This window comes from Phallusia mammillata, chromosome 8, assembly GCF_965637545.1.
Source record: "Phallusia mammillata chromosome 8, kaPhaMamm4.hap1.1, whole genome shotgun sequence".
NCBI classification, from domain to species: Eukaryota; Metazoa; Chordata; class Ascidiacea; order Phlebobranchia; family Ascidiidae; genus Phallusia; species Phallusia mammillata.
In genome coordinates, this window is record NC_137259.1 from 8,180,060 (window position 1) to 8,203,638 (window position 23,579).

At 38.6% G+C, this 23,579-nt stretch overlaps 2 protein-coding genes across 4 annotated transcripts in view; one reads left to right on the forward strand and one right to left on the reverse strand.

The window, feature by feature from the left end:
- LOC145204722 (pappalysin-1-like) overlaps positions 1 to 733 on the forward strand; it is a 126,022-nt gene extending 125,289 nt beyond the window's left edge. The window contains exons 28-29 of the mRNA XM_080077312.1: positions 179 to 356; positions 615 to 733. Of these exons, the coding sequence (XP_079933438.1) occupies positions 179 to 356; positions 615 to 733 (297 nt within the window). The remainder of the gene's footprint in view (positions 1 to 178; positions 357 to 614) is intronic.
- A 164-nt stretch (positions 734 to 897) lies between these two features.
- On the reverse strand, positions 898 to 13,697 carry LOC145204079 (discoidin domain-containing receptor 2-like). Of its 3 annotated transcripts, none has more exons than XM_080076500.1 (20): positions 13,349 to 13,697; positions 11,055 to 11,154; positions 9,255 to 9,383; positions 8,941 to 9,043; positions 8,307 to 8,457; positions 7,923 to 8,110; positions 7,438 to 7,601; positions 6,751 to 6,971; positions 6,268 to 6,348; positions 5,029 to 5,243; positions 4,490 to 4,648; positions 4,116 to 4,239; positions 3,932 to 4,041; positions 3,451 to 3,622; positions 3,062 to 3,218; positions 2,847 to 2,927; positions 2,517 to 2,732; positions 2,140 to 2,374; positions 1,818 to 1,967; positions 898 to 1,509 (listed from the first exon to the last, which is right to left on the reverse strand). In XM_080076500.1, exons 1-20 carry the CDS (start codon positions 13,464 to 13,466, stop codon positions 1,324 to 1,326), a joined length of 3,060 nt encoding a protein of 1,019 aa, XP_079932626.1. In that variant the 5' UTR covers positions 13,467 to 13,697; the 3' UTR covers positions 898 to 1,323. The 3 variants fall into 3 exon arrangements, with proteins under 3 accessions (XP_079932626.1, XP_079932625.1, XP_079932627.1); XM_080076499.1 differs by having other exon boundaries at positions 6,262 to 6,348; XM_080076501.1 differs by lacking the exon at positions 6,268 to 6,348.
- Positions 13,698 to 23,579: the final 9,882 nt, after the last annotated feature.

Below are 23,579 nucleotides of genomic sequence, written 5' to 3' on the forward strand. Positions count from 1 at the left end.
TGCGCATTAAAAACAACCAGCTATGAATAACTAAAACAGTATCTTGTAATGACGCAGAAAATCCTGCACTACTATTTACGCAGCTTGCAAATGGTGAATGGAATTGTTTTGCGTTTTTTGTTTTTGTTCTGGAAATTTTAATCACCAAGTAGACAAACCTTGTTGTGCTTATTACCAGGTTGAACCATTTCCCGCCACCTGCACTAAGCGGTGTGAATGTAAAGATCCCAACAGCAGAGAGTTTCGTGAGAGCGCCACCTTGCGACAGGAGCAGAAAGGAGAAGCGAGAGCACTGAACAGAAGAGCGCACAGAAGAATGTCAAATAGACTTCCGTCTTTACTGCCTATAAACCAGGGTATGGAGATGCACTGTTCATATTTTTGAATATTTTTTCAATGCTCGGATAAACCGATTACTGACCTTCGAGTTTTGAACAACGGATAATGACAAAGCGTTCCAGATTAGCGTTTGGCATAATAATATTGGAACAGTGTAGTAACGTAATGATTTACAAAGCGTTGGCTCCTGGAATTATGTGGTTGGGTGTTTCGAATTATGTTTAGAAAAATAGTAATTTGTTTCTCCTAGTGTAGTGTAATTGAATAATTTTCAGAACGAAAGTTAAAAGGCAATCGGCGGCGACATCGTAAGGACAGCGCAGATTTTATTCGAGTTCGCGGGAGTCGGAGTCGTCGGATTCGCCCTCGTCGTCATCAAGGAACCGGGGTCTAAATTTATCCGCTGGTGGGCACCTCGAAGCGGAATTTAAATTCTGCCTGGGATGAGAAAGCGTAATTTCTTGCTTAACAAGCTTTTTGATTTATTTATTGCTGCCAGTGTTCTTGGCTTGAAGAAACATCTGTACTGCAGTATTGCCGCATTACGTCATCATGGGGTGACGTGGGAATGTGTGACTTTATTTCTTGTGACGACACAATAAATTTTGTACGCGAGTGAAGGTACTCTTGTACATGTAAAAAGCACACAAACGTTAAGTGAAAAAAACAAGGTGACAAATCGTAAATTTGGACAAAACAGCAACATACCGGGTGACGCCGTGCCGTAATTAGAGAAAAGTGTATGTTGTGAATAATAAATACGTACCATTGACCAATGTACACCAAAACACAGTGCGCTACAAAACAAGGGTACAATTGTCTTAGCACCTTCTCAACATCGGTCGCCTCAGTAAAATGGTAACAATAACAATAACACATATTTAAAATAGTTTTGAACCGAATTGAACTTTTGGCCTTCCCCACTCTCGACCCAATATCTGCCGCACGATGACGTCATAACGAAACCACTTAATCCTGGTGACATCACTTTGGAGGGGGTGGTTTCACTTGTGGTGGTTTGGTCTTAATATCAGGTTTAGTGCGGACACGTTCCTTTAGATATGTGTACATCTGTTCAAATGTTGGGCGATCTTCACTTGAACGTTTCCAGCATTGACGAATCATGTTGAATAAAGCGGCAGGACAACGCTTTGGCCGTGGCAAGAACACCTACATCACATAAGAAGTTTTAAAAAACTCACAAAAATAGCCCTTTGTTGAGGTTGACATGCCCTATTTCATAGCAGATAAAAAAGTTAACAGCATGCTTTCAAGATGACAAGCTTCAACAAACACATATCATTCAACAGGTTTCAAAAATCAGAAAAATGTTTTTGTGATTGTTTTGTAAATATGTAAGTTAGGGAAAAGAAACCTTTCAAGTACAAAGACAAGCAAAAAAACAAAACTTTACGTAAATTGAACAAACTGCTCTAGCTCGTTAACACTATAATATACACTGTTTTATTCTTACATACCTCATCTCCAGTTCGTCTGAACATGTGGTGCATGTTCTCAATTACTTGCTGATCGGTCAAACCTGAGAATGGTTGATACTTGCACAGAGAAAACATTTCCCATAAGGTGACGCCAAATGACCATACGTCACTAGCACTGCTAAACTTGCCCTGAAAAAAACATAATTTATTATTTAGGGCACAAAAGCATATTTATTAGATAAGATTACCAGACAAAAAGTTTCACCTTCTGACCTTGGAGATAATTGTTTTGTTTCGTCTGTTTTCAATCGCAAGCACTTAAACATAGAGGTAACATAGAGGTAGGTATGTGTGTACTTACCATCAATACACACTCCCAGGACATCCATCTAATAGGGAGAACAGCTTTGCCTTGAATTCTGTAGTAATCGCTTTGGTACATATTTCGTGACATTCCAAAATCGGCGATGCGTATTGAATGATCAGCACCAACCAAACAATTCCTTGTAGCAAGATCTCGATGTACGAAATTAAGAGAAGCCAAATACTTCATGCCTGATGCGATTTGAGCGGCCATTTTCATGATGATGTCATTGCTGTCAAGTAAGGTATCGTTAGCAATGTTGATGTTTTGTTGGGATGAAACTAGGGTATGATCATGCACTATATTGAGCATAAGACACAGCGGTTTAAAGTTACAATTTTCACAACTATTTGTTTTTCTCTGACAATACCAACCTTATCGCTGGACCAGAGGATCGCTGATTGGAGGATGACGGAGAAGATGCGGGAAAATCATCATTGAAACCCCGCAAATATTGGTTAAGATCCCCATTCTCCATATATTCCGTTATCATAGCATACGGTTGATCCCGAGTACAGACCGCAATTAGTCGAACAATGTTGGGATCTTGCAGACGGGACATTATTCTGACTTCCTTAAGAAAATCATCCCTATACAAAGAATAATAATAAATTATTCAAACTGAAATTAACAAAATTGAGAAATCAAAACTATTAATCCTACTGAAAAACTTGTTTGTTATGTTTGAGAAAAGGCTCACTTACATTGCGTTCGAAGAGGCGTCTTCACGGAGAACCTTCACCGCTACCATCACTGGTTTTCCAGGGGATCCGGATATTACGAACCTGCAAACAATATACCATCATGTAAAATACATAAGGTTCTAGGAGGTTGTTCACAATACTACACCGATGAGAGCATACTTTTTGACTTTTGCACCAACAAACTATTATTTAAGTTATAAATCAGTTTCACTCACCCATCTTCTTCAGCCACATCTCGTATCACCGGATCAGCTTTACACAGCTGAACTTCGCCAAACTGTCCCTCGCCAAGTCTTTCAACAAACTCCAGCTTGCTGCGGGGAAATTCCGGTGGGTCATCCCCTAAGTCGGTCAACAATCCCAAACGGTCTTCTGCAATAAAACATTTCAGTGTCAGTTTCATTAGGTATTGGCCAAATGAACTTTTTACAACGACTAAGTTTTGTGGCGACGTAAAATCGAATGTACACACAAATGCATTTTAAACACAGTGGTTAAGGCAAAAACGTTATTGACTTCGCTATCAATTTTACAATAATAATTCTTTTGTAAATAACAATGCCCTTGAGCTAAAAGTGTTACAAAAAAAAAACTGTAAGCAAACCTGCGTCAGCCAATAATGTGCTTGCAGCAGAGGGCGTGGTCATTGAAGAGGAGGCGTCGTCTGACGACAGGGTTCCGCTTTTCTTTGCATTCTTTTTGCGACGTTGGCGTTTTGGAGAAGGACTGGTCCATGGTACGGCGTATATGTTATTCCCAGTAACTCCTTGTATAGGCTGCAGATATAGGTTAACAAATACATAAATTTCCACTCTACACAATGCAGTAGTTTTCGAGATAAAATACCAAAACATGATTTATAAGATTTTGATAGTAAATTGTGTGCACAAGAGTAAAGAGGAAGGTTTCAACAAACAATTTTTATGTACGAGATAAAACTGATATCCGTAACGACCGCAAAAGGCAGGACTTAGAAATAGTATTCACGCGAAATACACATGTTTTATGGACGCGACGGGGACATATAGGCGCCATAGAGCCGTGTTTTCCTTCGACTTAACACCTCAGTTGGTGTCTGAAGTTACCTGTGCATCGAATGTCGCTAGAAACAAGTCTGTCTCGGCGTAATGCGATGTGTTGCTGCTTTCACCGTGGTTTAATACGTCTGGTTGGTCAAACTGACGCCGCCTTGAGCCTAAAACAATACAAACCCTGTTAACAAGATGCACTAAAGGAAACAATATTTTTTTAAGGTTTTAATATTCTTACTTGCTTGTTCGGCAAGTTGTGTAACTTCCGGAAGACTTTGGTAAGGAGGTGGTGATGACATCACTACGTCAGTAGGTTCCAGATAAACGTTGTCGTGGGGAATACGAGTCGGAACTGGATCAATCTAAAACGAGTTTGACAGTTAGGTTTTGCCACACAGAAGATTAAAATCTATAACCTTTTAAAGTTTCCCCAAAAAATGTTCATTAAACGGGTTGGTCTGTTGAAGTTGTAGATTATCAAAAGTACTAAAATCGTAAACATTACTTAAATTGGAAATTCTCACAAAAGTTGGCGTTTTAGTCCCTATATGTTAGATTTACATGTACAGCTGAGAAATAGATACTCAACTCACATTCAAACACTCCACTCACCTCCTGATAAATTGGCACCGGTGGCTTCTCTGTCATTACAGTAGTTTGATGTGACCCTCCTGGTCCGGATTGTGTTACCAGGGGTGTTAGCGTCACCATGTGGTCGTTTCGACTTCCCCCAGGTCGCCCTGTAGTCGTGTAAGTATATCTTGGTGGAGTCTGTAAACAAATCGATTTTAGGCAAAAGGAACTTCAACGTCACACGTGAACATAGGTTTTGGTTTAACAGGTAATTTGGATATTCCATGTTAAGCAATATTTAAAAATCGTTTGGTTGTGGACAAACAAAACATGTATGTTATATCTAGTGTGAGTTTTGTATTTCAACTGAGAATACGGCAGCAAAATATTATACATTCTAACTGAATATATCCAGATTAGTGCATAAATAGCAATTTGTGAAAAACGGTTTCATATTTATCTTTTAAACGTACGGAACATATATTCAAAACTGCCAGCAATTATTGAAGTTAAGATGTTAGGTTGTACAGGACAAAAATCATTTGTTTCATGTTAAAGGAAACATTTGCTCAACTTACCAAAGTTTTTCGGAGACGGTGTTGTCTGTAACAAAGTCCAAGAACGATAACCACAAGAAGCACAATGACCCCAACCAAGCAACCCACGATTATGGGGATATTGTTCATATGACTTGGGGTCACTGTGGGTTCGTTAGGATCTTCGGGGTTTTCACCGGGGTTCTGGTCAGGAATATCCGAAGCGTAGCGCTTAGACGCGTCGGGACTCAATGGAGCTGTAAAACGATTGTAAAAATGTTAATTTTATGTGTATTTGTATGTTGATTTTCAAAGCAGAGCAATGCAAGTTGCAGATTAGTATTGGAAATAACATGATTATGCAGATGATATTAATTGTATTTGCGGTAAATAACACATGAATTGAGTTGCATGGGTTGCTATCAGTGCTTAATTGTGGATGCATATTATTAATTCTGTGTGAACAGGCAACTAAGTCCAATGCTAAAGTAAACGCATTGCGTAACAAACAGGCAAATTCTGCACCATTCTTTATCAAAAAGAAAGTTTATGTTATAAGCAAAGCTTTGTTTGAAAATAAAACAAAATCTGATTACTTGCGCATGCACAAAAGAAGAAAAACATATTACACAAGCTTAAAATGCCATAGTTAAAAGTCTTCATTCTCAGTCAATTTAACGAAACAGTTGAAGAGACCGAAATAGCAGTGTATGTTATATTAATAATTTACTTTTTATATTTGAGGTACAGACAGTTTCCTGTGGCGCAACAATCGATTACATGACTCTGACTGAGGCATTTTCCCCAAGGAATTATTTGCGTTGTGCGGGGAAACTTGTACGCACCAAGTTGGCTAGGAGCAGCTGAAACTTGACCGCAAGTTGCCCCGAGGCAGACGCGTTTGGCAAAACTTCTAAGCTACTAAGCCTCTACACGTTTTACAAATCGATATTTTTTAAAAACTATCGAGAATGGTTTAATAATAGAGCGAAAAAAAGGTTAGCTTGTAAGTAAAGCAATATGATGTAACGCATCCTAAAATAGGTCTTACAATACATTGTTGCAAATAATGCAACATATAAGGAAAAGTATAGCCAAACCGCGCGTGATACCTGTACCCATAAAATAACACCAAGCTAATCTCTCAAAGCAAGAATCATGCAAATTAAAACTTCAAAATCACCACAGAAATCATCCGGAATAATAATTAGTGTTTTGCAAATCAATAGCAACGTAAACTTGAAGCTAAGCGAAAGCGGACACACGAGGTCGTACCGTCACCTGGAAGGGCTGGCCACGTCGGTTTGGCGGGGGGCAGGGGAGGCAAGAGCGCCTCCGGGGGTGGAATGTACCCTGACTGAACTGCATGTGACGAAACAGGGACCGTGCATACAGAACAACATGCAAGAAAACATACATGCGTCGATTTATTGCGCACTAACCGAGCTGGTGGGACAAATTATCGTGCTAATTTCAAATTTGACATCAAACTAACTAGAAATCTTAAACTGCGCTTAAACTAAAAAACCAAGACCCGGTACCTTCCATCATGCTTCGTTAACTTAATATCCGTGATACTTAAGACTGTACTGGTCGAGATTTTTTTTCTTATATCTTTTTTTAACCAATACGTTTTGTATTTAATAATTTGCAAATATATCGAAAAACCTTGCCTTATTACGAATTGAATCAAACATTTTTTCCAAACATCAAAAACGATACACATCAAAAATACACCAACAAAACTGAAACTGCGAGACTTACCGTTTATGAATTCAATCTCACTGATAAGTAGGAGTCGATCTCGGAGATGGATGCGAGCACGGATGTAACGTGCTATAGCGTGGTTCAGTGGCACTGTGACGAAACGTGCTGATGTGTCACCTGTGTCGTCGTTCACGTTGTAAGCCATGTGGGGAGAACCAGCCGTGTCTGGGTATGTGACCCCGTTTAGTCCAAACGCAACCTCAATTGATGAGAAGAGCCTGAATGATTTCAAATGATTAAAAATACAAAAAAAAGTATGTTGGCTTTGGGGCGATAAAAGGTAGTTTACAGGATTTTAGTGTGTTGGCCATTTTTCTGCAAAAATCGTTAAGGAAATGTATAATCGAGGTACACCTAGATCAAATGTCTTAGCGATCAATTTTAAGGAATTTTTAAATGTGTGTTAGTCACGTGTCTTTTACGCCAAATGAGTGATAGTTAAAATTTTACGCAATTGGGTTTTCCCGAACAAATATTTAAACAACTGACGTCTAAAACTTATTGAGAGAAAATTTTACGAAGCCTAAACCTAATTTCACTTAACGTTTGAACGCTCCTGCGTAAACGGGTTTGGAACTGATAAACTATACCGTTACCACAGCTGTAATTACGTCATGATGTACCATGTGTAAATAGCGACAACGCCTAGTTAGAAAACACGCACTACAAGCCTGGCCACTGTACCTTGCGCCTTTGCCAATGTCGTTACTACAGTGGATTCTCATCTCGGTAAAGTTGCGAATATCGATAAAGCGAAACTGCAGCGTAATGCTTCCATCTGATGTAGCAGCTTTTGACCAGCCCACATAGTCGTAGCCAGGAGAAGCCCGTTGATTGCGGGAGACGACCTGGATGGACATAAAGTGTTATGCTGAATCTTAGATATTGCTTTAGCTAAGTACGTGTTTTTTCATGTAAGTGGTGAAAACCATGCACATTGGTCATCAAAAAACGCCAAAAAACGAAAAGTATATATGCTGGATTCGTGCAAATTATAATTCGTATGCACTATTCGGTATTGGGCAGCCACTATCTAATAACGTGTTCGATTTAGTCGTTAAACGCCTTACAAAACAACTGAATGCCTGATGATGACACAGAATTCAGAACTTTTTCTCATACAAAATTGAAAACCCTTTGTGTGCTAATTGGGAAATCGGCAAACGCACCTTTCCAATGTCATCATCGCCAATTATGCCATCAGTAAGTTGACCAAGACCCCCACGAAACACCGTTTTCCCTTTTCGGCCGTCGTAAGTATCATCGGAAAAACTCGTGGTTGTTCGGCTTGGGGATCGAGCGTTTGTGGAACTCTGGGCGTCATCCGGCGATGGAATTTCGTATGAATTGAGGCCCGCTGTGGCACAATAAAAGCGGTATTATGAATAAAAGCGGCTACTATGCATATTTTTAGCATGACATACAAAGAATTATTGAACCAAATATAAAATGTCAGGATTAGTTCAAGTACACTTGCATACTGTAAAAAGTAATTGGGCAAAATACTATTGTGAACATCTGTAATAACTATGTAAGGTATGTCAAACACTTACATTTCCATACACAGCCGTACAGCTCCAACCTCAAACAAACTGACTGGGGTCGATTGGTGACGGGAATAATTCGTACATATTCTGCCCCAGTTACAGGTGGTGAAATCGATTGTTTGCTGATAGATGTCATGTCTGTGTTTCCTTTCATGAGCTGAAGATCAAAACATGGGTTCAATAAGGTTTCTTCTGCCGCAGTATTTACACACACAACCTGCTCTTAAACCAAAATGTTTTATAAAGTCTGCATGGCGATTGCGTTCAATAAATGACATTTACAAAAATGTCAGTCATAAATAACTGATGGTTAATTTTTGAATAACTGTTTGTAAATTCAAATATCAATCTTGCTACTGCTTGTTGAGTGTTACTGAATTTTCCAATGAAAAAACGATTTGAATCGAAACCAAAGTTGTTGGTGGTTGTGTTTTCCGGGTGTATAGTCCACGTCCTAGTAGGACAAAGGCTGTATACTCCAGGGACAGAGTTTTTAATATTAAAGTATGGGTAGTTCTGTTTTGTAGTGTGTCTAGATATTGAGTCTAACATGTAAGCCGTACAAAAACAGCAACCGATAAAAGATATAATATGTTATACAGGACACACACACTCTTCGCATAATGTACATTACACTTACGTTCAATCCCTGGTAGTTTGACCACTGTTTCCAGTTTTGCCCATCCCTTGAGTAGTTGAACTTGTAAGTTCTCACAAATTCCCTGCCACTCCCAGCGCCAAACCTGATGAAACAAATCATGACATTTGTAAGTGATGTGTCTCTTGGTGAGTTTGCCATATTAAAGTTTTACCACATAGATTTTAGTGCTATCCACCTAGTTTTGATAATATCCGTCACAAACGTCAATTTGTTAAGTCATATGTTAGGCAACTATATGGCGACATTAATTTTTGTTCTCAGGTTAAGTTGCGGATTTGTGAGATTTGACTTACCTTCCCTGCGTTGCGATAGTTGATATGACGCTTAACTGAGGCAGTTTAATTTGAATGTATTCAGTTTCACTGTTGGGGCTGACCACACCACTTGGACACCAAGCACCATCCCCTTCGTCCCGGTTTAATCTACAAAGCAAACAAAAAGTCTTTACGCTCACGTCATTCAACTTTTATAGCTTTTAAACGGATGACGTGTTTTTACACACCAAGAAATTAAAAGAAGATTCAAGCCCTCTGTTTAGGGCTGCGCTATAAGCCGTTCTCACAAATTGTCAAATATATACCATTACCCTTTTTTGTATTTGGTAAATTTCCTAGTAAATGTGCTAGAACATGGATAACCTCACTAATGAGCCCCAACTAGTCAAAGTACATAAGCGCATCACCTATTAGTTTAACTTTATAACCTCCCGCAGTACTTACGACTTCTAAGCCGCTTTGAAGCCATATATAACCCGTTTGTTTTCCCATATTAGCGAACTAAGCAGGAGTGAAACCCGCTTACTAGGTATTGTGATGCTCCGCGGCATCCCCGTGGGAGAGAAGTCGACAATACACGTTTAATGTGCATTTAACTACAGAGAAGAATCTGTGTACAAAGCAAGCCTGCATTGGTCTGCGAATTTTGTCTTATCTTTGCGAAGTTTATTGTTATCGCGGGTGAAAAGAAATGCTGTCATGCTGAGATAAGCAAACGCTTGGCTGATTTGTTTGTCATCAAATTTCACAACTACGCTTAATCTGAAAAAATGCCTACTTAACATGCATATTCATCAGTTTTAATGTCTTTGTTATACAATCTTAAAATTAATTGAGTTTTCATCTTCAATCGCTATAAACTTTGTACGTTTTGGATTGTGTTTTAAAATTTGTTTTGCATACACCTACACCTGAAATGTCCAAAGCCATTACTATATGTCTCTCGTAATGACATAAACCTACGTGTAATGTATAAACTACTTGTCATTTCAAGGTAGAAAATAATTTAAAAAGTGTTTGCACCACTGTCAAAAAAAACAATTCCGTTTACTTAGTCACACACTAAGTCTTAGTGTAACCAACTCAAAACACCACAGCGAAAAGCGAATCATTTGATTTGCAAGTTGCGAATTAGTTTTAAAATCTTATTCCCGATGTTTCAACACGCATTAACATGCACTACTGTTTAATTCGATAACAGCGTATAATCGCATTTGGAGGGTCTGGACCGAAACCACTTCAGCGTAAAGTGAGCTAGCTGTCCAGGCGACAGACGGAATCATGTATTCCCTGGTGTCAGAACCTTCAGAAGACAAGCCATTAAAGCGCGACATTTTCTTATTACTTGGAATTATTTTCGGCGAAAGATGATGCCGGATACCAGTATTGAATTTATTTATCAGCGGAACAGTAGTTGTAAATGCCAAGTCCAATGTCGTTTTTATCTTTTGCCCACTTTAGTTTCTAACTAATTATAGATAGGTGGCTGATTCAAGGAATTTCACTAATAGTTTTTCATTTTATGGGTTTTCCGATGTTACATCAGGGTCGTTCAGGGGACGAAAAAGGAAACTCGGAAAAGAACGTTTGTTTACCACAAAAATCAATGCGAAATGCGTGTTAATCTTCAGAGAAAACCTTGGCACTGCAGGTTGTGTTAATGGTCTCCCGGTCGATACCAAACAGCCATATTGGAGTAACGGGTTAAGGGCGGGGGCTTAATGTCACTTGTTGCGTTTATCGTACCTTTTTTGTGATTACAAAATGTCGACCACTGGTTCCGTATTTACGTTTACACTGGTTCATGTAATAGCTTACCGTGCATATTTCGGGCCGGTTCCGAGAGCATGTGAAGATGTGGCTGAAAGAGCGCTGTCCAATATTCGCATATCTTGCATTCCTAATGGATGTCGGCAGACTGCAAAAAAGCAACAATTTTAAATTAATTATCATTGCCAATATTTATTGCGTCATAACGTTTGTATTAAGGTATTAATGTAAACAGTAAATAATAAAATATGAGGGATACTCACTGCAATATTCAATGATTTGTAAAATTTGTCATAAAAAGTGTCGGTACACGATTGTTCAAGTGGTCTTAGTCTTTAAAGGCCGAAAATCTTATGTTAATTCAACTTATTAGGGAGGCAGCATTAAGGAAATTGGCATCACATTAGGACCTGTCGTTCCTAATGTTACCATTTATGCTTCATTCGTTACCGCAAATTTAAACAGTGTCAATCACAAGCGACAGCAGCGTTTGGTGTCAGCCGTCGCACAATACATAATGCATAGGGTTGGGGTGACAGGCGTCAAGATAGAGCAACCGATAATTAACAGTTAAGTTTCCAAGGAAATCCCTCGAAAGGAAAAAAAGTAAAAGTGCGTGGTGCAGCAAGGGCGTGACGTCATTAATATTAATCACCCCCTCCGGGACCCAATTACTGAAGTCCCTCGTCGTTCTGCAATGCAATCTTTGTTTAAGGGCTGTCGTAAAAGCAATAGCGGTGCTGCAGCATAACGTTCTTCAATGAGGTTGTATAAGTGCCGGCGTATCCCTGTACAGCCGTACGTCAATCGTCCTGTCAAATTACTCCGTCTGAAGAGAAGGCAGTGCTTTGACGCGGGGCAGAGGTGCATGCTTTGGTCGGTTAAACAGTCCTGACCCGGTCAACCAAGCGCCTGCAAGACCATTTCTGGAGCGCTTTTTGTAGTGTTTGCGGTTTGGCACAGCGTGCTATCAGGCCCTGCACTGGTGAGAACTGATAAGGTTTCGATTTGCAACCCTCCCAGGCGTTACGCGTCTCATGTAATATTGTGTTAGCTAGTTTTAATATTAAATGCAAAGAAGCATAACAAAATGGCCACAAAAGTACATTACGATTTCAAAAAAGCCTGTGCTCTAGATGTCAATGTTAATATGTTGAAATCAATTAACAAGCGTATTTGATTTGAAACTTCCCTGTTGGGATATACGCAAAAATTCAAAAAAAAATCAAAAATTTAGATAATGTTTCATATTTCAATGCTCGTTTACTATACACATGAGACAATTGAATTGGCAGTTTACACAAAAGTGGACAGCTGAAATGCGAAAGCACTTGCTTTAATGGAGAAGGCGTGAAACGTACATAAAGATTATGTGGGATTGTGCCGTAAGTGTGTCGTAATTTTCACTAACGACGAACGAATACCACTTCTTATAAGCCGTGTAGGGGCACTTCTAAGTGTGTTAGTTTTAAGCGGATTAAAAGGCTTATAGCCAATTTTCATGGAGTTTGTACCGGACCTGTCAAGTGAGTAACCCTTTCGCTAGAAACGTCGATATGAAGGTGTGAAATGTAACCCTTAGTTCAATCGCACGGGCTTGTAAATCTTAGGTTACAGTTTGCCATCGAGCATATATTTACAACACTACATATGTATGATTTATCGTAGCATTACGCCATTTATATCTAGTATATCTTTGAGCTCGCATTTTATAGCAGTCCACTCGATTTTGCAAGAAAACGTTTTGCAAGAAAATAAAATTTGTAAAACTTGTGACGTTCACCCTATTTGGTAGTTAGCAAACTTGCATCGTTAGCTTAAAACAAGAGATTGCAAACACAGCATGATGTACTTTACTGGTAAATCAATGTGAAAGTCGTAAGCAGGCAAATACGCCGGGGCAATCAACTGCAAAGTAAGGCAAGCCAATAGTCATAGACGTGAGATCAACCTCATGAGGGCCATAAACTTATTTAGCTATTCCCCTATTCCCAGAGACTGTGTAATCAGGAACTTTGACCTTTACAATTGCCTTGTTAACTTACAAGTACAAGGCTTAGCATCTTGTGTACTGGCATAATGACACACAGACAACAGAAATACGCTGTGAAATGTACAAAACATATTAAACAGGCAAACATACCAGTGATACTGTTTCCCAACTTTTTAAAGGCACCGAAGTTGCATTTAAATCAGTCAAAGCCCCGGAAAATCGCGGCCCATTTATTTGTTATGTACCAAACACCGTTAAATCGCGTACCTATAGCAACCTCAGCACTAATGCGATCCCCAAAATGAGTCACGTCCCTATTTTTGAACACAAACCAACAGAATTTTCTTACCCGGATCGACCTGTGCGCTGACGTCAATGTACAATTGGGCAGCCACAAAAAGGGTCAGCAAACAAAACTGACCGGCCGAGTGGACAAAGCTTCGACGGCGATTCGGCCGGACAATCATTTTTTGATCCGCGTCCAGTCGGTTTCATCAAAGGGACGGTCCAGCGGTTATTGGCCGCCTAAACTGTATCCGTTACTTTGACGGCGTCTCGTCTAGTGGTTCCGTCGTCTCTTTTCAAGCCGTTTGTGCTCTTGGTAGTTATTCTCAGCTGTGAGCGGGAGTTAAACATTAACTGTGTCAAATTTTACTGCTTCAGGCACACGCTCTATTTGAAAACAAACAAAGTATTGTTGTATCAACGTATGTAATATGCTGTTTAATAAGCGTTACACATCTAGGTTACACATTTTAGAGATCACTTTTCTGTCATTTACAATTTGCTTTGACACTATAATGTTTAAACCTGTAAATTTTTGATCAGTACACTGTACTGTACATTAACCTATTTCTCTCAACACAATTTACGCAAACTCAACTCAGCATTATCCTTTGTAATCGATTAATGTAATAAACTCAAACCAAACTATTACAACTTCGTCGAGAGAAAGGGCTGGGCTGCAGCCTGCAAGTTACAAGTACAACTATCTTCTTTCTCTAGATCAACCGAAACACATACAACTGTCAATGTTATAGACAATAAGTCACTGAAACTCAATTTAAGTGCATCACATTGAAGTTTGTCTCCCTAGCTCAGACAAATAACTGTACCAGTCGAGTTAAAAACAAATGAAGTCGAGCCAGCAGTTGTTCTACATCGAACGTTGCTGTCAGAAACTCTCGGTATGCTCGCGGTTTTCCACCTTCTCGTTTGCGTTTGCGCCTTTTTCTCGTCGCGACAGAAAAAAGCAATAGAAGAAACAAGATGGCGGAGGGCGACGGAGCTGGCACGTGCTCACAGCTTCGCCCCCGTTCGCCTTGGTGACATCACAGCTATAACATTCTCTATAATAATACGAACGAAACATATTTATCGATAAGTATTATCGCAAAGACTAAAGGGACCTAGACGCGTTTGGGGATTATGACACAGGTGGCGCAGATTGGGAGGGATTTTAACGAATCACACTATACTAAAAGTGATTAGGTGGTTTAAGCACCCCTTTTCAGTACATTTTCCTTCTTTTGGCAGTGGCATAGTGCCGGGTTTATGTTGCTATCGTTGCAAAGGTTTAATGCAACCAAAAGCGCTCCCAGAACTTACCTATAAACAATGCCAATGTTTTTTATGAATCATACCAATGTTTACATTTAAATTTGTACCAAGAATAACGTAACTTTTAGATGTTGCTCGTTTCTGTCGATTTGGATGCCCCGATAAAAAATAAGTTAGATTTTGTCCACCTCTAGATTTGATTCAATCCAAGCTTAACAAAAACACCCGGAAGTATGTCGAAAATACCGTAAATAATCGTTGTAACTGTTGGAATTTCCGCACAAGCCTTTTGCGTCTAGACGTCACCGTTGCTGTGAAATCGATAACAAAGCAGTAGAATTCGGAGGACAACTGAAAGAAACCGACCATTGTAAACAACTCTGTGCCAAGCCGATATCAAAAACGAAACCTCGACTCCTCCGAAGTGACGCAATTAACTAAGAATGACGTAATGAGAAAACCTGACTGCCCCCATGGAGTCTTCGTGTCTTAGCTACTTTAGGTGACGGCTCCCAGAATTTAAGTTTACTGTAAAGATGCCGAAGAAACGAAATGAGTTTCAGAACGTATAGGATACTATGAAGTACTTGCAAAAACTTTATGCAATTGTGAACTTCATATACGCAGGACTAAAGTGCTGTTGCACAGGCAATAAAATACAACGTTTTTTATTCTAACTTACATTAAGACCCATGTCATTACGAGGTTCTCAATGGAATAGCTTGGCACATAACCATGTAATTTAAAACCAATGTTGAAAAATGAGTGCGATATTAAACCGCGGTTAAAAAGCATTTGAAACGAATCCGTTTGTGTGTACGATTTCTCCGTACTACACACTACCAATTCTACAGAACATAGAGCTCACTCCCAAACCATTATTACTTTTAATAAATTTGCTTTGTTTTGTTACTTAATTGCCAAGCAACCGCCAGGTGCTATATTGTGTTGTATTTTAAAATATTTTCGTTTCGTAGCGCTACTGGCTACTGTTGTCAGGAAAATTCTTTACCTGTATCTGATCTGTCGTTTCGTAAAGCTTTGTGGCGCAATTATCCGATGTGACAGCATATAGTCAATCGATTACAACATTCGGTAGTTTGACCTATTTCTGGCGGACGCACGTTTTCCTTGGCCCGCGCTCGGAACATCCTTGTACTGCTGATGCAGTCTGACAGGAAGCAATAGTCAAATGTCGATATGCTTCCACAGCTTTACTATATTGCCGAGGTAACCCGCAAGATGTCAATAATTTCAACAAAACTGATTGTAAATCACACTGCCCCGGCTAAATATATACTTACAAAGACAAATACACTTACAAAGGCAATAAGTTAAAACAATAAATAAATAAATTCAGTCTAGCAGCACGACAGATTTTGGTTTAAACTTTTGTTGGCCTTGCAATATGGGTGGGGTGTGAAAGTTACGCCCTTTACATCACATCACGTGACGTAATATTTCATGACGTCATAAAACGGTGGTCGTAAACTCGTCGGTAAGTGTCCAGACGCTGTTTTCTAAACGCGGCTCGTAGGGTCGTTTGCGATTATTAAAACTCCATCATCGCAAATAAGCTGACAGTAACACTGAACAGTGACAAGTAATTACGCCTCGTTCCCTTTGTGTGTTGCGGGAAAGCGTACATCCCGTAATGGCTTGTAATTGGGGGTCGCCTGGTCATCTGACAAAAGGGCGGCCAACTTTGATGCAGTTTATTACGGGATGCTAAATACCTGGGACGAATTCCAAGATTGCAGGTATTTATGTTTCACTATTGACTTTATTTTTACCGCTACAGGGCGAGTAAAAGTAGCTGTCCATAGTGGTCAACGCAAGATCGATTACCTTCGCGTGCATTGGTCTACTTGCATTTTAACCATGGCGGTTTGCTCCATTCTGGTTCTTCAGCATTTTCGTTTTTAAAAAAAACAGAACTTACAATTATTAACGCATGGGCTATCTTATGAACTAAAAACAGTCTACTAAATTTAACGCACCATATTATTTTAATCCGTTATTGTCAAATTTTTCGTTTAAACCAAATAATACCCATGATAGTCTTGTTTTAAAATCATAAATTCATCTTTCTTTGCGATCAATATCTGTCACACACCGTGGGTACGTCACACACACTTGTGTTTCCCTTTATTGTTACGTCACACTATCTTGTTGTTTGCATGTTCCAGAACTCATGCAGTGCTGTTTATTGTCAGGTCGGCTTGGAACTGTAGACGACCATTTGATGTATCTGCGTTAATTCGTCTTGGTGAAATGAACGAGGAAGTGACATTTTGGGACCCGCCTGTCTCAAAGTAAAGCGAAAATCACAACCCTTTGAGATACTTGTTCCGTTTCTCTTATTTTTATGTTCGTTATTTGGCGTGTATTCGCCAATGCAAAAAGACCGTAAAGCGAAAATGGCCAGTTTAAGTAATACCCACAAATAATACATACGTAGAATTTTTTTGCAGGCTTTCCGCATGAAATAGGCAACAAAAACATTAGCAATAAATTAGCCTGTAAAACTAAACCAACCAAACTGCTAAAATATACCCACATTACATGTATAACTTGAACATTCCCCTGAAAAGCTTTTATTAAATTACTGTTTGTACTAAACAAGACTTTAAATACTATTTAGTTTGCCAAGCGTCATGTTAAAGGCCTTGCAAATTTACTTTTCAGTCTGATGACAAACCAAATAAAACTTTAAGTTTGCATCCCAAATTCTTCTATAAACGACAATAAAATAAGCTGTTTTCCTAATAATATGTTTTACTTACCCTGATCCCCCATAATATTGGTTTTCCGGGGTCAACTCGATTCGTGTCGATTTATTTATGTTGACATTGGCACGGGTGTCATTATCACAGCCGTTGAAGGCGGTGGATTATAACGGACAATCTAAACCTGAACCCTGCTTGGTGGTTTGTGACAAGAACCAGATTCCCTTCGAACTGACCGACTGACCAACGTAAATAAATAAACGGTCACTGCACGAAAATGAAAAGGCCAAACGTAAGTAAATATTTTTCGTCGTCACGTTCTTTGTTTTATTAGTGTTGGTTTGCTTTGTCGCTTCTAAAGTGATTAAATTTTATTAGGATTTAGGGGATTAAATATAACACCAGCAAAATTATCAGAATTGTAAGAAGGACAATAATTGTAAGAAAAACTTCATAAAAAGTTTGCGTGGTTATCAAGGTTAAGACTTTAATAAAATTGTAGAAAATGCTTTGTTACAATAACGTTGTTGACTGGATCATATTAGATTTTGCGTTTCGCGACGCAATTACTGTTGGCATTTTTAATCGATTTATGCAAGAAGCCAAAACGTCAATCAAAAGTCAAACGCGATTAGTCGAAGCTAAAACTGCGTTCTCCAGAAGATCTCTCTGCAAGAAACGCAAAACTTAATTAGAATGACGAAAGCACCTGGACGCCCCAAGGACAGGAAATCCAATCTACGAACGCCGCCAGACAATTTCAGACAAAGGACTTCAAGTGGTCTTGAGGGTGGATGCAAAAAAAGTAGCGTCGCGTGTGATTTGCCATTTGCAAACACAATGAGATAGTGTTTCAATGGGAAAACAAACACCAGACTGGATTGAAATCCCGCTGATGCTCAGGTCTCGTCACTTTCATAAGTATTTGACTATCTACTTTTGTGCACTTGGCAATGACGAGGCCTCTCGAATCCAGCAGTGCTAGCAAACTGGAAGTTCTTGGTTTGTGCCACTTTGGTTACTTGTTTTAACTCGACCGCCCTATTTTCTGTTACCATTGCTCCCAATTCGTTTGAAGTAAGCGCTGCTTGTGTGCTGAGTTTGTTTTGTATGCACCCCATGTGCAAATACGAAACATCCTATATTTTGCGGGATGCACAATGGACGGATTAACAACAGCTGATTTGGATCAGAGGAGACAGGTGTATTGTTCAGTTTTCCTGCGGTTTGAGGTTTTTCCTCGGTTCATGCGCCTTATACCAAGAATCTTCATTTTTTCCAATACAGACCAAGGTGTTTGAGTTCAACACCAAAAACACAAATTTACAAGTCCAAAGGGCATCATAGGTCAAAGATAATCTAAAACATAATATGGAAGTCAAAATAGTTTAAGAAACAATCTTGCAATCTGTTATTTGTCAGTTTGTCCTTTGCCCTCGTGTGGGAACCATAAACACAGTTGTTTTATCGTAACTTGTGGCCCTAATTCTCCGCTTCAGTGGTACAGATGATAAGCAGGAGTCTGGCGCCAATTTTGTTTGCTGGTCCTACTTCCGACAAACCAGATTATTCATATCAGTCTTGCATTTAAGTCTGTTGATCAGGAAAACTCAACAAGACAAAAGGAACTAAGTAGCAGGAGATATATCCGACTCAACGGAATTTTGAATCTTAACAACCAAGTTTCCTGCCCATTGTGTTGAGATCAGTGACAAACATACAACACAACACGCGATTTCGAGTCCCCATAATCTAAAAATAAAAATGTTTTAAGGGCAACATAGCCTAAGATAAGCCTTTTCCAAGGATTTTTTTGTTGACTTCCCAAGACGAAATTTAAAAAGGAATTTAAAGCAGTTTTTAGCTTTAGTTTGTAGGTTAAACAAACATGTGGGCTATACGCTTGACTGAGGGTAAGTAATGACTAGCTTTTTACGAGTTTGTTCTTTATATCTACATTACAATTAACATTGTCTGTGAAAAATAACGGTATGGCATGTTATTTCTCTTCGTGACATTTCTTCTCAGTGGTTTATATATTTGCACTTGTTGCCGAGTCACATCTGATTGTTCTTTTGATCAATAAGCCAAACTCAACCATCTGCGCACCTCCCTTGCGACAGCCCAAATTTCGAATTGATGAGTAGCATTTATACTCCTGAGCTTTCGGCGTCCGTGAAGAGATTGGCAGCAAAGTCGATTTTAAAAGCCTGACTGTACCGCACAGAGCAAATTTTAGTTAAAAACTAAATTAGATTTGGCAGAGTGGATTTTTTTCTGAAGGTTGCCAGACGAAAAGAATCGGTTTCATATCTTGATTTTACCGGTTCGAGGGAAAAAAGATATTGTTGCTGGTGTAAATTGAAAAGTTTTGCTTGGGTTTTGATGTAGTCGCCTGCCCATGCGTGCCAGATTCGTAATCAGTGTTTGGATCTTAAAATTATACTTAATACGTACATAGTCATTAATGTAATCAAGACTTACGCCTAATGTCCACCATATAAACATCAAATATTATACATGATCTTCCTTTAAAACCAAATGTAAGCTTGTATACTTGGAGGCAGGAATCCTTTGAGCACCCTTTGAGTCGCTGTACATGCATATCTAAAAACATATTTACACAGAACCATAATTTGAAACTTAAGCAATGCAACATGGTTTCAAATATCCGCCGTACAATAGAATAAAACACATCGAAATTTGGTCTTCGCAATTTAGACGGCTTTGTCCTGCTTTTGACGGGGCGGATTAGAAACCAGCGGGATATCGACATCAATAAGTCCGCAGAATATTAAGCCGTCATTGGATATCTGTAAGAGACATGTTTGCATTTGTTCCAGCAGCTAAAGAGGTCGACGTCGCATTATCGAACGATTTGCTTGCGCCCCGGACGCGTTTGTATGGGACCAGATGCGGCCAATATTACATCCCTGTTTACTTTACGATTTGTCTTGGATTAATAGTGGATATGATGTTATTTAAACATTGTTGGCCTTTGCTGTTAGATTGGTAACAAGAGATTTGTGTTCATTGTCAAGGATTCATGCCTTTCCGTAAAAATGATTTTTGGTGGCATTCAATCCAAAAATTTATTAAAATAAAATATATTGTAAAAATTTTCCAAACTTTACTGAAACACCAAATAATAGCAAAATACAGCTGTTTGCAACAAAAAAGTTTTCACGTTGGAACGCGAGCACACTCTAGTGACCACAAAAATGTATGCATCCACGACACACGAGAAAATGGGCATGACCTATAAGCCACAAAGCAGCCTGTACATTTAATAAGAACTATGTTCACAAATGCTTACATTTATTTGTCTAGTTTCTACGAGATAAAAAAATGCCATATGGGTTTCGCTTAAACTTAACTAAAGCTAAGTAATGTTTTAATATTTCCTTCTTTGCGCAACGCATGATTTTATGCTTTCATAGTTTGTAATGAATTTAACGTTTATGATACATTAAAAATGTTTTTGTTAGACTATGTTAACATATCTGCTTTTTATCATTTGTACATTGTTCACTTAGTTTATGGATAAAGCTGCTACTTTCATTACTTAGTAAATTACTTAGTAAAAAGGGACTTGTATCGACAAGGTGTCAATGAAATATTATTATCCTGCAATTTTTAACTGGAAAGTAGAGTATCAGCTTTATTTTCCATTAACGTTTTGTTATAGTAAGTTAATAGAACTAATAAAAATTACGCCTTGTAAAACGTTTCTTTATTCTTGATCGTTTATGAAAATCATATTTAAAATTACAATTAATCGAAAATCCGAATTCTATACGTAAGCTATTGTTGCCAGGCATAGTATCAAGTTTAAAGAGCTCTTTAAACTTGATCCGAATTCTATATTTGGAGAAGGTTCTACTGGAATAAAAAATGCAGTAAATATACTTGACGTAGCCAATACAAAAACAAAATTACCATCAAAAATACAATCAAATCGTAGCATGGTTCTATTTATCAAAGTTCATCTGATCATCATATGACTCTCGTAATGTGATTCCAATGCTATACCTTTTATTAACTGCGGTGGTCGCATAAATGCGCATCGAGACATGCCTCGTTGTAAACAGCGATAAAAATCGTATTAGTGCGAATACTTTTTCCAACTGAGGTACGTTGGAAAGCTTATGCATATTGGCTTCAATTCATTTAAAAAATGATATGTTTGTATTTGGATAAAATTAATTACAGTAAGGAGAAAAAAAAAACATGTTTTTTTCTAACTTTGGTTTTCGAGCCGTTTTTTGTTATTTTACGCTTGGTTGATTCACAGGCATCTGTTTGGAGTTTATTTCAGGGCTTTGCACGGGTGTTGCGGCGATCTTTGTTTACAGTTTGATATGTGTTCAGCTGAATTGGGCTAGAAAGTGGGTAGTTGAAGGCCGCATATTTGCCTTGATTTTCTTGAATATACAAGCTTGATTATTAGCAGTGACGGCAGTTGCTTTGGAAGTTGGTGCTTGCTGACCTATATTTTGATTGTATCTGATTTGGCCTCATGAATGGACAACGAATACAGAAGAATCAGTGCAAAGTAACTTGGGAATGCTTGGAATTGTGTTTTTCATGCTAACTTCTATAAACTGTGTTTCCAAATTTTACATGTTGTGGTGTAATGATACATAATAAACATCCTATGTAGGATAAACATCCTATTGATCACTATGACGCCATGAGCTAATTAATGACGTAATCGAACAAACACACATTAAGTTTTGTAAGGAATTGATTGTGAAACAACTTGGAACTAATAATTGTAAAGAAAAACATCAGTAAACTGCAATTTTATGAAAAAATAGAATTGAAATGACGTCATTGCGTAAGTGATGACGTCATTGCGTAAGTGATGACGTCATTAAAAATTTTTAGCTTGAAAATGTACAAAATTTTGTACCCAACAACTTTCCCGGAGAAAGTTTTTGCCTATCTTCTATCGATTTTGCTTAACACCTTAAAGAGCAAGAGCATGTCTAAACATTAATTTTTGTCAAAACAAATTCAGCAGTTAAAGGGTATGTGATACTATTTAATGCAAATATGCCAAAAAAAACAGAAAATTTAAACACAAAGCAAAAAATACATTATGCAATGCAGTCTTTTTGGAAAAAAAGTCTGTGGTAGTTGGTTAAAAACATAATTAAACCAGTAATATCACTAAATTTTAAACCAATCATTTTACAACGTCCCAATGTTCGTTTTTTAACGCTTTTTTAATAAATAAAAAAAACTTAATTTTATGTAACCTTACAGATCGTCCTTCCACCGGCGCCTCGACGCCATTTTTTTAACGCCATTGGCCAGTTTTGTTGTAGCCTTTCCCCATTCCGACAATTCCTCTATGGCCGTACCACAAACTTGTTTACAAACAAGAGCAACCAGCAACAAAAGACACAGGAAGTTGAACATCTACATGGTATACAAAAGTGACCCATTTACCATCTTTAACATTAAAGAAATCAAAATACTTAAACCTATTTAAGGTATTTGTGGTACCCACCTTTGTCAGACTCAATTTTTACAAAAATATCGTTTTTTGGTCAACCAATCCGTTATATATAGCGACACAACATTCGGTTTGGTTGTGTTGGATCTGCCCTTTTTCTTTCACAAAATGTGCACCACTTCTTTGCAAATTAGAGTGTCGCGATTACAGATAGTACAACACTCGTATACATTGTCGGCAAATTGATTTGTTGCAATGGACATGAAAATGGTATTTTGATTCACCTTTTTCATTTCTCACATTGCAATTTAATCAGTTTTGAGCCAGCAGTTTCCACAATAGTTTTTCGTCCTACGACCTCCAAGAGCTCAAGGCTTAACAATCATACTTGTGTGTCAAAATTAAAAATGTAAAAGCATATGAGTCAATAAATGATAAGCTGCAGACAGTGCACACTGTTTCGACCTATAAGGTCTCATCAGTGCAGCTGGTGACGAGAGATCGGCCGCATTGGCTAGTGTAGCCATCAAACGGCACTCCAGTTTGTGGTGAGCAACAGGGTACAACCCCATACATCACCCATTGTGCGATGCCACAACTGGGCATACAGCACAAATGAAACTGGCTCACAGTGGCCACCCAGACGAAAATTATCTACCCTTTACGCTCGGCCGTTGGCCTCTTGCGCACGATTATCTGTTGTGTATGTACCAAACGGCCAATGAACGGCAGCCCCAAACTTTTCCCATTCATATAAGTTTAGTTTTTCGATGGCATTTCCATACCTGGTCCTGACTTGGAATAATCATACACCGCCCTCGTCAGGT